Genomic DNA, 11,071 nt, shown 5'->3' on the forward strand with positions numbered 1-11,071 from the left:
CCAAAAAATCCCCCCCCCCCCCCCCTCCCGATGAAACAGCAAAAGAGTTGTTTCACAGACTTTCTTCATTTTAACAATAGTGGGTAATAGTTAAATGACTCCATTCGGTCGACATGTGTGCATAACAGTAAGATGTTAGAAATTATTCCTGTATCATCTTCATAAAACACAAAGACGAAGAAATGTAGAGTGATTTTCCAACCAAAGTACATAACATCTATTCCTCTAACCAGAAGACAATGCAATAACAGAGAAAGTTAGATATAGGTTGAATTTCAGTAGTAGAGTCATGAATTAATAGATATGAAATGTTCCCCATCCTTGTGATCTTAAATCAACATATATTCATCAGGGGTGCCCCAGGTGAAAAAGGTTTTAAATCAGTCAAGAATATGAAGCAGCAACAACAGGGAGAACTAAAGTTGACCATAACCATAACCATAACCTTTCAAGTTCAAAAAAAAAGTTGACCATAACCTTTACTATTGTAATTTCTCAACTGTGACAAAACTTTTGACTTCAAGTGCTCACCACCATTTCAGATTTTTTAGTATATGTGGAACATCTTGGTTATGAGATAAGGGATATATCACCTTTGATATGTGCACCCCTAGGCTTCTGTGGATCCCAGAGCATTGCATGCAAATAAATATTCCCAGGTTCACGCTTGCCCATCTAGGACCCCTGCATTGGTGCAAAAGAAAAATACAGTAAATACAAGGATTCCATACATAAAGCCAATTCTGTTCAATTTAATGATCTATTAACAAGCGCATCTGAGCTTCACTATATCACGTTTCAAATACATCTTTATACGTACTTGGCTTTGCAATCTGCACATTCCCTGTTCTCGGGCAATTTAAGAAGTCCTTCTAGTATCTGTCAACAAGCACAGCAATGAGTTACTTTGAAAGTGCATGCACACATAAACCACCAGTAAGTAAACTGTGAAGGGATCATATAATAGAACCAAAAACTGCAACGGTGATAATCATCCTTGTGGTTAATTGTGTTTTTTGCTTTAATTTGAAGAAAATTTTCCCTTTCTTCCTCCAAGGAAAATGAGTAAGAGGAGCAAGAACATATACCATAGTTTTTATATTTTTTTGGATAATATGTGCATGATACTACATCGGACTTAATGCCTCCAACTCAGGATGCTAAGAATTCTAAATTGAGGAAGCTTCCATTGAGAGCTTGCTTAAGCTGCTTTCATACATCCTCTAACTTATAAAGAAATTATCTTTCCTCCTACACTTCTCCATCAGGGAGCTCTGGATAACTCTATTCAATGATAAAGTCACTTCTAACTAGTAATTTCAGTGTAAAAAAGTTGACGAATGATGAAACGCTTTGACTTTAGGTTCTCAATACCAGCTATATGCATATTGGAATCAATTTAATGAGCTAAGAAAGGAATAATATGTCAATAGTGCCTTGGTACTATGAACAAATTTCACCTTATGTCCTTAAATAATTAGTAACAAATAAAAAATGATGTATATCATGAAAACCCGTCTCTTGGATGTATCATATACTACTAAGGGATGTTTGAGACTAATAAGAAGGAGATTTGGAAGACAGAACCTACATACACTCCCTGACTATCCGGAGAGGAAGGCACAGTAGAACTTTTGAAGGAGTGAAAGACAGAAATGGAAAGCCAAAGGAGATCTCTTTTTCAATTTGTATCCATTACAAAGAAAAGATTCCTCTTTGTACAGATAGATTTGGACAGTCAGTACAAACCTTATGTAGTGTTGACACTGTCTCAGTGTCATATGCAATGAAGTGATCTAAATTATCAAGATAAAAAAAAAAGTTAAGGTACACAGTAAGATGCTTGCTTTAAGTAATCTAACAACTGACTATATATGAAATTGCAATAACTAATCTATCTGTGTCTGTCTCAGGACCTATCACGGTTTTTTTGAAAACTCTCACTCAGTAAGCATATGAGTTAAAAAAATCTTCTTTTTTTATCCAATTGTGTGTAAGTGTCTATTATTCTTCTTCTATTAGGAAAAAATGAGCATCCAAAATCATAATTCAAAGCACCTGCTTGAACTAGATCATCATTTCACTGCTCGAATTATCAGAATAAAACTAGCAATAGGAGTTCAATAAGAACACAAGTGGAAAAAGGATCCAATAAGCCCCAAATCTCAAATATTAACTGATAAAACCATATAAGATGTATCAACCAATAGTCAAACATCATCAAATCTAACTAGATCAACCACAATAAACTGAAATTCAAAAGGAGAAATCATGAATCGGAACAAAAAATACCTTTCTATGCTTCGCATTAAGCTCTTTAGTAACATTAGCCTTCTCATTCATGGTGACGATAGCAAGGGTTTAAGCGAATTGACCGACGGAGAGAGAAGATATCGGAAAATGAAAATCGCCGATCTGATTCCTCCCCTCTCCGACGCGTAAATATCTATCAAAAGAAAAATGCAACTGGATGAGAAAGGAGGAGGAATCGCAGCAGTGCCTAGTTGATTTTGACTTATTTATTTGTTTGCGAATTTCCCTTTGTGTTTCCCGTGTGAATTAGTGGAAGTAGGTCCAACATGAGTAAATTTTTTTCCGAGTAGGTCCACCATAAATACGATGATAATTCATGTGATATCACTTGATTTTATGTAAAATTAATTTTTTTTAAAAAGAAATAAATGAAGTATTAATCTATTCAAATTTAAACGGATTGAACAATGTCATAATTTTGTAAGTTAAAATAGTCACACTCAATATAAACAAATTATTATTCATCTCAATTGTCATCCTTTGACAAACTTTATTGGTTTAGTTAAATAACTTTACTGGTTTTGATGGTTTAGAAGCTAACTTATGACAGTGGAGTGCAAACTAATTTAAATTGAGGTGTTTAAGTTTAGGTTTGCATACAAATTAGTTGAGAAAATGATATAAAAATGTACCCAAAACATAGGTTAGGTCTAACATAATCATTTAATTATATGAGTTGTATAAATAGTGTTATGATTAGTGGTTTACTGTTAGCTGTCTAAGAGCTACGTTAACAAAATCTCTTTTCGAAAATAATATTTATTCAAAATTTGTTTTTAAAATTTACTAACGTGTCCATTTTTAATTAATCTCCGTCAAATATTTAACGATGCTAACTTCACAATTAGGATTTGGGCCGTCAACCCAGGCCCAGTACACTCAATAGCTACCGGAAAAGGACATTTGGGTCTTTTGGTCATTGTCTTCTTCTTGCATCTACTCATTTCTAGGAGCTCGCTCACTCAGTCCGGCAGGCTCTCACGGCAGAAGGATACGATGGCGGCGTGGACGGCGGCGGCGAGGCAAGCAGCGAACCTATCTCGATTTTCGGCTTCTAAATCAGTTAGCTCAACGAAGCAAGGCGCTTTACTTATCCAGCGGCGCGGTCTTGCCGGTGGTGGTGGTAAATTAAACTAATTCTCCTGAAATTTGTGAAACTTTAATATGTTCGCTAATTGTATTATCTGATTGTAAAAGAAATAGTAGAAAGCCATGGCATTTGCTTGTAATGTCGTGATTCACGGACATTGGAAGTTCATATAGGCATTTGTCTTTCCTTTTTTTCTTTTTTAGTTTGTTTTGGAAAGTGAAAACTTTTTATGCATATTCTTTGTTTGCGCTAAGTTATGACGTATGTAAGCTCGCCTGCAAAAGTCATGTGCTCTTCTGTTAAATCTCATTGAGCCTAATAATAGTTACTTGTACTGTTGTACATGATCAACAGTTACAAATGTTTTGCTCTATTTGCTGTGTTTTTTCATTTATTTCTGCTATAGTACCGTTGTCTTTTTTCTATTTACTGCTCTGGATTTCAAACTAACTGAGCAAGCTGAAGTTTCTTATACTACTGGGCTGAGCTTGTTAAATTGGTAAAGGAGAATGCATGTTCTCTGGTAACCGGAGTTTCCAAGGTTCCATTGCATTTGTTACACACCTCAAAAAACCTTTCTGGCAAATCTAGCAAGATAGAAAATTGTGCACTTCCTATAAAATATATAGTTTACCGTTTCTACTTAGTTCAATATGCAAATTAGACATTTTATATTGTTTTCTTCGTCCTAACTGGCTTATGACCACCTCCATTTTTCTATATATTGCTTCCAAGATTGACTTGGAAAGTGGGGGAAAAGGTTGTGTAGAAGGGGTAATCAAAATCCTGGCTTTTTTTGTGTGTTCTACCACTAAAGAAGTAAGAAAAACAGTGCAAGCATTCAGCTTCAGGAAAAAACAACAACAGTGCAAGCATATGAATGCCACTTACAATTGGATTTCAGATGAAGTTGTACCATGAAGTGAGACGATAACTAATATTCGTTCTTTTCAATGCAGACCATCATGGACCTCCAAAGGTGAACTTTTGGCAGGATCCGATGAGTCCATCAAAATGGAAAGAAGAGCATGTGAGTCTTTCAGACCTTTGTGATGTCTTTTCTACATGTTTAAATTATTATGACTTTTTTTGGTCGTTGGCTTTGACATTATCAGCTTGCTTGGCTTGGCTTATGAAATTTCTGCAGTTTGCTATGAAACTTTGAATGCTAGATGTCAGATAGAGAACTATTACCAGTACTTCTAATTTTCACCTATACATGGTTGACAACAAGTTTAAGTGGGCATTGGAGTGCCACTTTTGAATTGGGGATCCAGAAGAGCACATAGAGTATTCACAGTTCACCTGTGATTGTGGGAAATGATTTTCTCTCTACTACTTATTTCACAATGAAGTTTGCCTCTGCTATAGTTGCCTGTGCTATAGTTATCTGTTAGACCACTGCAAAATTTACTCCATATCATATGTAGTTATGCGCCCCTGTATGTGTCTGTTCAATATCTAGAAAGTTTTACTCATTTTGGTAGGTTCCTAAATCTATACCAAGGTCGGGCCTGTTTTGGATAGGCTCATCAAAGTACGTATTAGTACAGATTAGATTGACAAAATATATACTTTGGGAAACTTCAGTGAGTTCAGCTTCTAGTTTTGATTGTGAATCACCAAGGTTTGGAGTCGGATCTTCAATAGTTCGATGACTTGAAGTCTTTTCAATTGGGTGCAATGTTATCTGTGGATATAACATGAGTGAATTTGTTAAATTGCTATAAAAATTCACGCTGTATACTGTTGTTAGTGTAATTTGATTCTATTGTTTTGGTTGTAACTTGGAATTAGAATTTCTAGTCTCCAGTTAACCACATCTCTGGTCCTTGTAGTTTGTGATCGTCTCTCTTACTGGTTGGGGGCTGGCCTTCTATGGAGCTTATAAGCTCTTCACAAAGGAAAAGAAAGAGAAGAAGGAAGAGGTACATTCCTTTCACGTTTAGCAACTTCATTCAAATTTTTTGCTGTTGCTGGTAATGTTAAAGCATATATTTCGATGTCATTATCTCCTATATGTCCATATTATAAATGCCTATGAAATATTATATCTATTTTTGCCAGCTATTAGCTGATTGAGATTTGAATAAGAATGACATAATAATAGAAGACCAAATGATCACCCATATGGTTTTACTACATATGCTAGGTAAATCTTACCTTACCTTATGAAGAAAAAAGGTATATGTGAGTTAACTGAACGTAGCAAGTTTGTCATGTATACAGTGTATATAGACATTTCACCTTGTACAGACTGCTATTCTCAAACTGTTCTTGAAATATGATGTTTTCTCTATCTAATATCTTATCTGATTTGCTTCATCTTATGGCAGAAAGTTGGTGACGGATCCCACTAATATTTGACGTGCTGAATTGCCTTGAATAAAGAAGTTAGGAGGGCTATGTGGTCCTCAATTTTTGCCATGAAGAATGTTAAATGGGTTTTTCCCCATTTCCTCCACTTTTCTTATTGGGACTGAATTGCACATGAAATATTGGACAATCAACTATGTATTTTCTTCTTTTGCTTTTTTCTGTAGAATGTTGGTTCATTTAGGAACATTTTGCCTGCTAAGTATATGATGTTTCTTCTTTTTTGAAACTACTTTAGTTACCCATTTGCATAATTATCATGAGTATGTTGAAGAGACCACAGTTTTCTTCTCATTCCATTTACGCGTCATTCTAACCCATTTGAATGTCTATGCCTGGTTTAATGGAGCTTAATGAGTCAGATGCAGCAAGCTCATTAGCTTCGTCATACTGCCCATCCGTTGTGCTTTTGGTCATTTGGTGCCTATTTCCATTTATGTTAAGACTATGGGAGATGGTAAAAAATTACCTTTTCATACAATTCTAGCTATTGAAGGTGGAAACCAATAACAGGAGACGCAATGTAATAAGTTCGTAGAAACATGGAACACTTAATGGTTTTTACACATCATTAAGCTCTAAATTTGTTTAGAAAATGAACTGGTAATACCAAAGCTCTTTCATTTGACCACAAAAATATACTAGATTCAGTTTATTGCTCCTACTGTCATAGAGAAAACGGCATCATCTGGCTTAACTAAAAAGTTGGAAAGCGAGGATAAGGTGTGCATACATCTTAACCTCCTGAACCCCGCGTGTAGAATTACACGGGGTATGTTATTGCTTATCACATCATAATACAATCAACACCTCAACTGATGAGAAGCTAGAAAGTATTTTTACAAACATGATAAGCTATCCAGTGCTGTGGTATACTATGGTGCAACTGCAATCAAGTATAATGGTATCACACACTTTTTTCTAACATAATCAGCAATATTCTATAATATGTTGATCATGTGTTCGCGACTGTACAGCCATGTACGACCATGCATGACAAGCTATGCTAAACGTAGTGTTCTTCGTATTTCAAGACAGCATAGTGCTTACGAGAAGCTTCTCTTCATACTGATGTGGGATGTTCTTGTCTTCTTCCCGTTCAGCTGCTGCTGCTTCCCCATAATCCCTATCGATGATTTCTATGAAAGAAGAAAAAGAAGCAGCCTCATACATAATAGGACAAGACCAGCAAAAGACTGCTAAAATGTAAATCACCATCTATGTTTGGAGGGTGCATATGTTCATATCAATAGCAAATTACGTTGTACCAGCACCCAACGATAACAACGATAGAAGGATCAATTCCAAAACACACCCCCTCCCAAGTGAGGAATGTCAGAGATAGACAGAATATGACAATTTCGAAATGACTTCTTTTTAGAGACACGGATTGTACACTCTGTCCAAACAGTTCTATTCTGGACATTATTTCTACACTGGCAGCATATAGTCATCATGGAGTAACAACAAAACGAATGTGCATGGGATTTTCTTTTCAATTAAAAAAGACAAATTTGAAGGGAGACAAAGGTGGACGACACATCATATATAATGTTTATAAATAGCTACAGTTTCGTTTGAAGTGTGTTGTCCATCACATGCATAGGCAAAGATACAAAAATAATCTGAGTGCTTTACCATATGCTACTGTATGACTGGAGACCACTGCCTAGTCCGCGTCCTTAACTTCTGCTTCTATATCAACAATTCCGATAGAAGAATCCTTACCTGTAAAGTAAATGCATGAGGTGAAGTAAGCTCTAATCCAGATATATCAAGGGACAGTCCTAGGATCATGATTTAAAGCCCTAATGGTCTAAAGTTGCACAAATTTTGGCAGTATTCCGCAGTCTAGCAGTACAATCAATTCTTATGAGGATTATTTGAAGTTTATCTGGAAAACATGTTTTAAAGATTCATCTCTTAATCTTAAGAAAATTCTCAGACAGAAACGCATGATGAGAAGAAACATAAGCCAAGTTTGCTTGGAATTTTAAGGCTTTAATCTTAAGGAAATATTTGAATACCAACACTAATAGAGCACATAAGGATCCCAAAGAAGTTAGAAAAGAAAGTTTTCTTTCTTGAAGGAATCCATTCTCATATTTGTTTATGCTGGCTAACTTTCCAGAAGGAGAACTGCAAAAGTCGAGCTTATTTACAGGAGAGGCAGCATTAACTTCATCAGATGAACGATATTCCAAAGAATAAAAAAAGAACTTCATGAATGATTAGACTGTTAGTGCCCTTATTATGCACCAAGTTTAGGTAAATGGACTATGCAACTGAACACCATAACCAGTAAATGTTTAAAGAAGAGTAAGAAAGATGAACCTTTCTTTGAACGAGTACTGAAATCACCGAATGCTTGACCAAATGTAGTTGACTGGTTGGAGAACGTTACTGGGTCTCTCACGAACTTATTACCAACAACTGCAGATAGCATGGAACATCTCAAATAACACGCTTAGCTTGCATCAGTTACTCATGATATAGCCCACATCAATGTTTGAACAAAGATTTGAAATGATTAAAAAAATCAATTTACATCAAGGAAGTCCAAGATAACAGAAAGAAAAGTCAAAACACATGCAACACTCTCAAGATATTAATTATCACTAGCAACATCTGATTGTTGTATTCAAGTGCTTAACAACCATTAAAAAACATCAAACATGTATATACTCCAAGGATTCAAAAGACCACGACAGAGAGAAAATAATTTTAAGGAAAAGAAGAGAAATAGACGAAGCTCTACTTATATCTAGGACTGGGAGATCGATACAGTAAGCCTAAGTGCAATGCAAACAACCCACATGAAGAGCTGTGAACTTCTGATGGTTTACTTTGCATATATGCATTGGGACAAAGGAATAAGATTATGAGGCGGAGAAACGCGAGGTAAACAGGGTACATAAATTTTATTTAGGGCCATATATGATACGAGCTATTTGATATTTGAATTTCTTGATAAATCTGTTCGGTGTGCAAATTCCCATCAGCTCTCTTAAAACCCAATATGAGAGCAATAATGTAACTAAATGAAACAAGAATGCCACCAATTGGCAATTGCTCAGCTATGAGGAAGTTGTCAAAACAAGGGAGACAAGCCAACTTAGAGAATCAATTTTAACCTGAGAATGGCTGAGTACAGAAAGGGCAAAGCTGAACCTCATCATTTAAAGTAGACCTGCACTGGGTGAAAATCAATGCTATGAGTAACTAACAAAAACAACCAGCCCCCTGGCTTCAATATTTCTCTTAAACAAGGTTCCATTTGATCTTACCTGAAAATTTGAAATTCATTCCCGCAGTTTGGGCACTGCACAGTAGAAGAAATCCATTAGCAAACACAGAAAGGAAGCATGTGCCGTAAGAAGTCTGATAGTTGTTTAGATGGACCCAGAGAACTTCCATTTGATCTGCTTTAATTTTAAAACAATATATATATTTCTCATCACTGTATTACCCTAAGGAGTGCACCTACAACAGAATAATCCTAACTGCTTGGTAAAAGCATCATACACACATTGTAAAAATATACGAGCACAAGATAACCCGTTGTTTGTCACAAATAGTAGTTATTCTAGAAATTCTGTCTGTCAGTTGAAATTTAAGCATTTCACGGAAGGATACAATAGAGCAGGTTGGATGCTGCAGAACTTGACACATTTTGAGATACTGAGAAGTGCTAAATCGGTTTGAGGTGATAGAGCTATACACAAATTGCATTTTTGGATGAAATCTATAAAGTCAAAAAGAAGTGCACGTCAAGTTAATAGGGGAGAAAGTGATCTCATTGAGATCCGTACACTAGAGGAGTTTGAATACCGGATCCCTTTAATGTAATGTAATATTCAAAAATACTTCAAAATAATGGATGAGATATATTATCCACATAAATTTATTATCAGTCAAACTACTTAAATTTGATATTTCACAGGCAGAAGTAGGCACATATGCAATTCTCAATGCAGGCAGTTGAAATAATAGGATAAATGTGGAAAAGTGAAGACATGCAAGTTTAGTTCCCTTACAGCGCTTTGAACAATATCTCGTCCAGCCCACCAAATAAAAGCTCCCAAACCTAAAATTGGAAGTAGAACTGCAAGGATCTGAAAAACAGAAAATGAAAGACAACTGTTAATATCTAAGGTATGGCATGGCAAGATAACCATAGCTAATACATGCAAAGCAGCAATACAGAGATTGACTGCATAATGAAAAATTGTACATATATTACTCATTAGTCCTTCAGATTTAAGCACTATGCGAACAGCGATAACTTAAATAAATTCTAAAATGCAGTGAACACAAACACCCTAAAATATGAAAGGATAAGCATCATCATAGTATAAACATGTTCCATACACTGTGTTAGCTTATACAGTACATGTTAAGTATCAGAAACAGCAAATGTGAATTAAAGAAGTTTCTGAACTAGCATCACACAATTTACTTTAAAGGTGATACCTGAGATGAAAATCATTCTGGAAAAGAAAAAAAGGTGTACCCAAGCTATGGCATACTATCCTCACAAAAAAACTCTAACAATTCCATGTAAAATTAAATATAGACGTATATCTCTAATAACCAAACAACAACAACTACTATGCTTCAGTCCCAAACAAGTTGGGAACGGCTATATGAATCTCACTTCTTCATTAGCTCATTTCATATCATCATCATCAACAACAACACCAACACACCCAGTCCACAAGTGGGGTTTGGGGAGGGTAGTGTGTATGTAGACCTTACCCCTACCTTGGGAGTTAGAGAGATTGTACCCTCAACTCAAGTAAAAGCATTATAAAGCAGTTCGAAGAACAAAAACAACGGAAGTGAAAAAACCAAGACAAAATACTAAACAACGCATGACAAAGCATACTAAAAGGGAACAATCAATACAACAAAATAATACAATAATCCAAGTGCAAGAAACATAAAATGGTACAGAAATGAAATAACAAGAACACATTGAGTAATGCTACGACTATTAGTATGAAAGAAAAAGCGAGACAACTCTCAACTACGTAACTAACCCTCTACCCTAATCATCATACTACATAAATATATCATCTCTAATAACCAAATGGTGCACAAATAGAATCTAAATGCTAATATGCCAAGCTAAGTGATGCTTGAGAGAGAAGTACCCAAACAGAAACAATAGCATCCAAGATCCAACCCAGCTGACCAGTCATAGTAAGATAAGTAAGCCCAATTGCTAGCACAAGATTACTCAACACTCTCACAGTCTCACTATTATCCCTCCCACCACCCCCACCACCA

The 11,071-nt window shown here is 35.7% G+C and overlaps 3 protein-coding genes across 4 annotated transcripts in view; 1 reads left to right on the plus strand and 2 right to left on the minus strand.

Annotated features, from left to right (window-relative positions):
- The window catches only part of LOC102586337 (probable ADP-ribosylation factor GTPase-activating protein AGD5), a 7,270-nt gene extending 4,756 nt beyond the window's left edge, over positions 1–2,514 (minus strand). The window contains exons 1-3 of the mRNA XM_006360068.2: positions 2,293–2,514; positions 821–879; positions 594–684 (exon numbers count right to left, since the gene is read on the minus strand). Of these exons, the coding sequence (XP_006360130.1) occupies positions 594–684; positions 821–879; positions 2,293–2,343 (201 nt within the window). The 5' untranslated portion in view covers positions 2,344–2,514. The remainder of the gene's footprint in view (positions 1–593; positions 685–820; positions 880–2,292) is intronic.
- Positions 2,515–3,226: 712 nt separating this feature from the next.
- Positions 3,227–6,056, plus strand: LOC102586659 (uncharacterized). Of its 2 annotated transcripts, none has more exons than XM_015314707.1 (4): positions 3,227–3,433; positions 4,363–4,433; positions 5,242–5,331; positions 5,740–6,056. In XM_015314707.1, exons 1-4 carry the CDS (start codon positions 3,310–3,312, stop codon positions 5,761–5,763), a joined length of 309 nt encoding a protein of 102 aa, XP_015170193.1. In that variant the 5' UTR covers positions 3,227–3,309; the 3' UTR covers positions 5,764–6,056. The 2 variants fall into 2 exon arrangements, with proteins under 2 accessions (XP_015170193.1, XP_006360131.1); XM_006360069.2 differs by having other exon boundaries at positions 3,228–3,436.
- Positions 6,057–6,449: 393 nt separating this feature from the next.
- The window catches only part of LOC102594618 (uncharacterized), a 5,375-nt gene continuing 753 nt past the window's right edge, over positions 6,450–11,071 (minus strand). The window contains exons 2-8 of the mRNA XM_006360092.1: positions 10,936–11,069; positions 9,817–9,894; positions 9,067–9,101; positions 8,914–8,969; positions 8,114–8,212; positions 7,418–7,507; positions 6,450–6,918 (exon numbers count right to left, since the gene is read on the minus strand). Of these exons, the coding sequence (XP_006360154.1) occupies positions 7,449–7,507; positions 8,114–8,212; positions 8,914–8,969; positions 9,067–9,101; positions 9,817–9,894; positions 10,936–11,069 (461 nt within the window). The 3' untranslated portion in view covers positions 6,450–6,918; positions 7,418–7,448. The remainder of the gene's footprint in view (positions 6,919–7,417; positions 7,508–8,113; positions 8,213–8,913; positions 8,970–9,066; positions 9,102–9,816; positions 9,895–10,935; positions 11,070–11,071) is intronic.

Source organism: Solanum tuberosum, unplaced genomic scaffold (genome assembly GCF_000226075.1).
Source record: "Solanum tuberosum cultivar DM 1-3 516 R44 unplaced genomic scaffold, SolTub_3.0 scf00302, whole genome shotgun sequence".
NCBI classification, from domain to species: domain Eukaryota; kingdom Viridiplantae; phylum Streptophyta; class Magnoliopsida; order Solanales; family Solanaceae; genus Solanum; species Solanum tuberosum.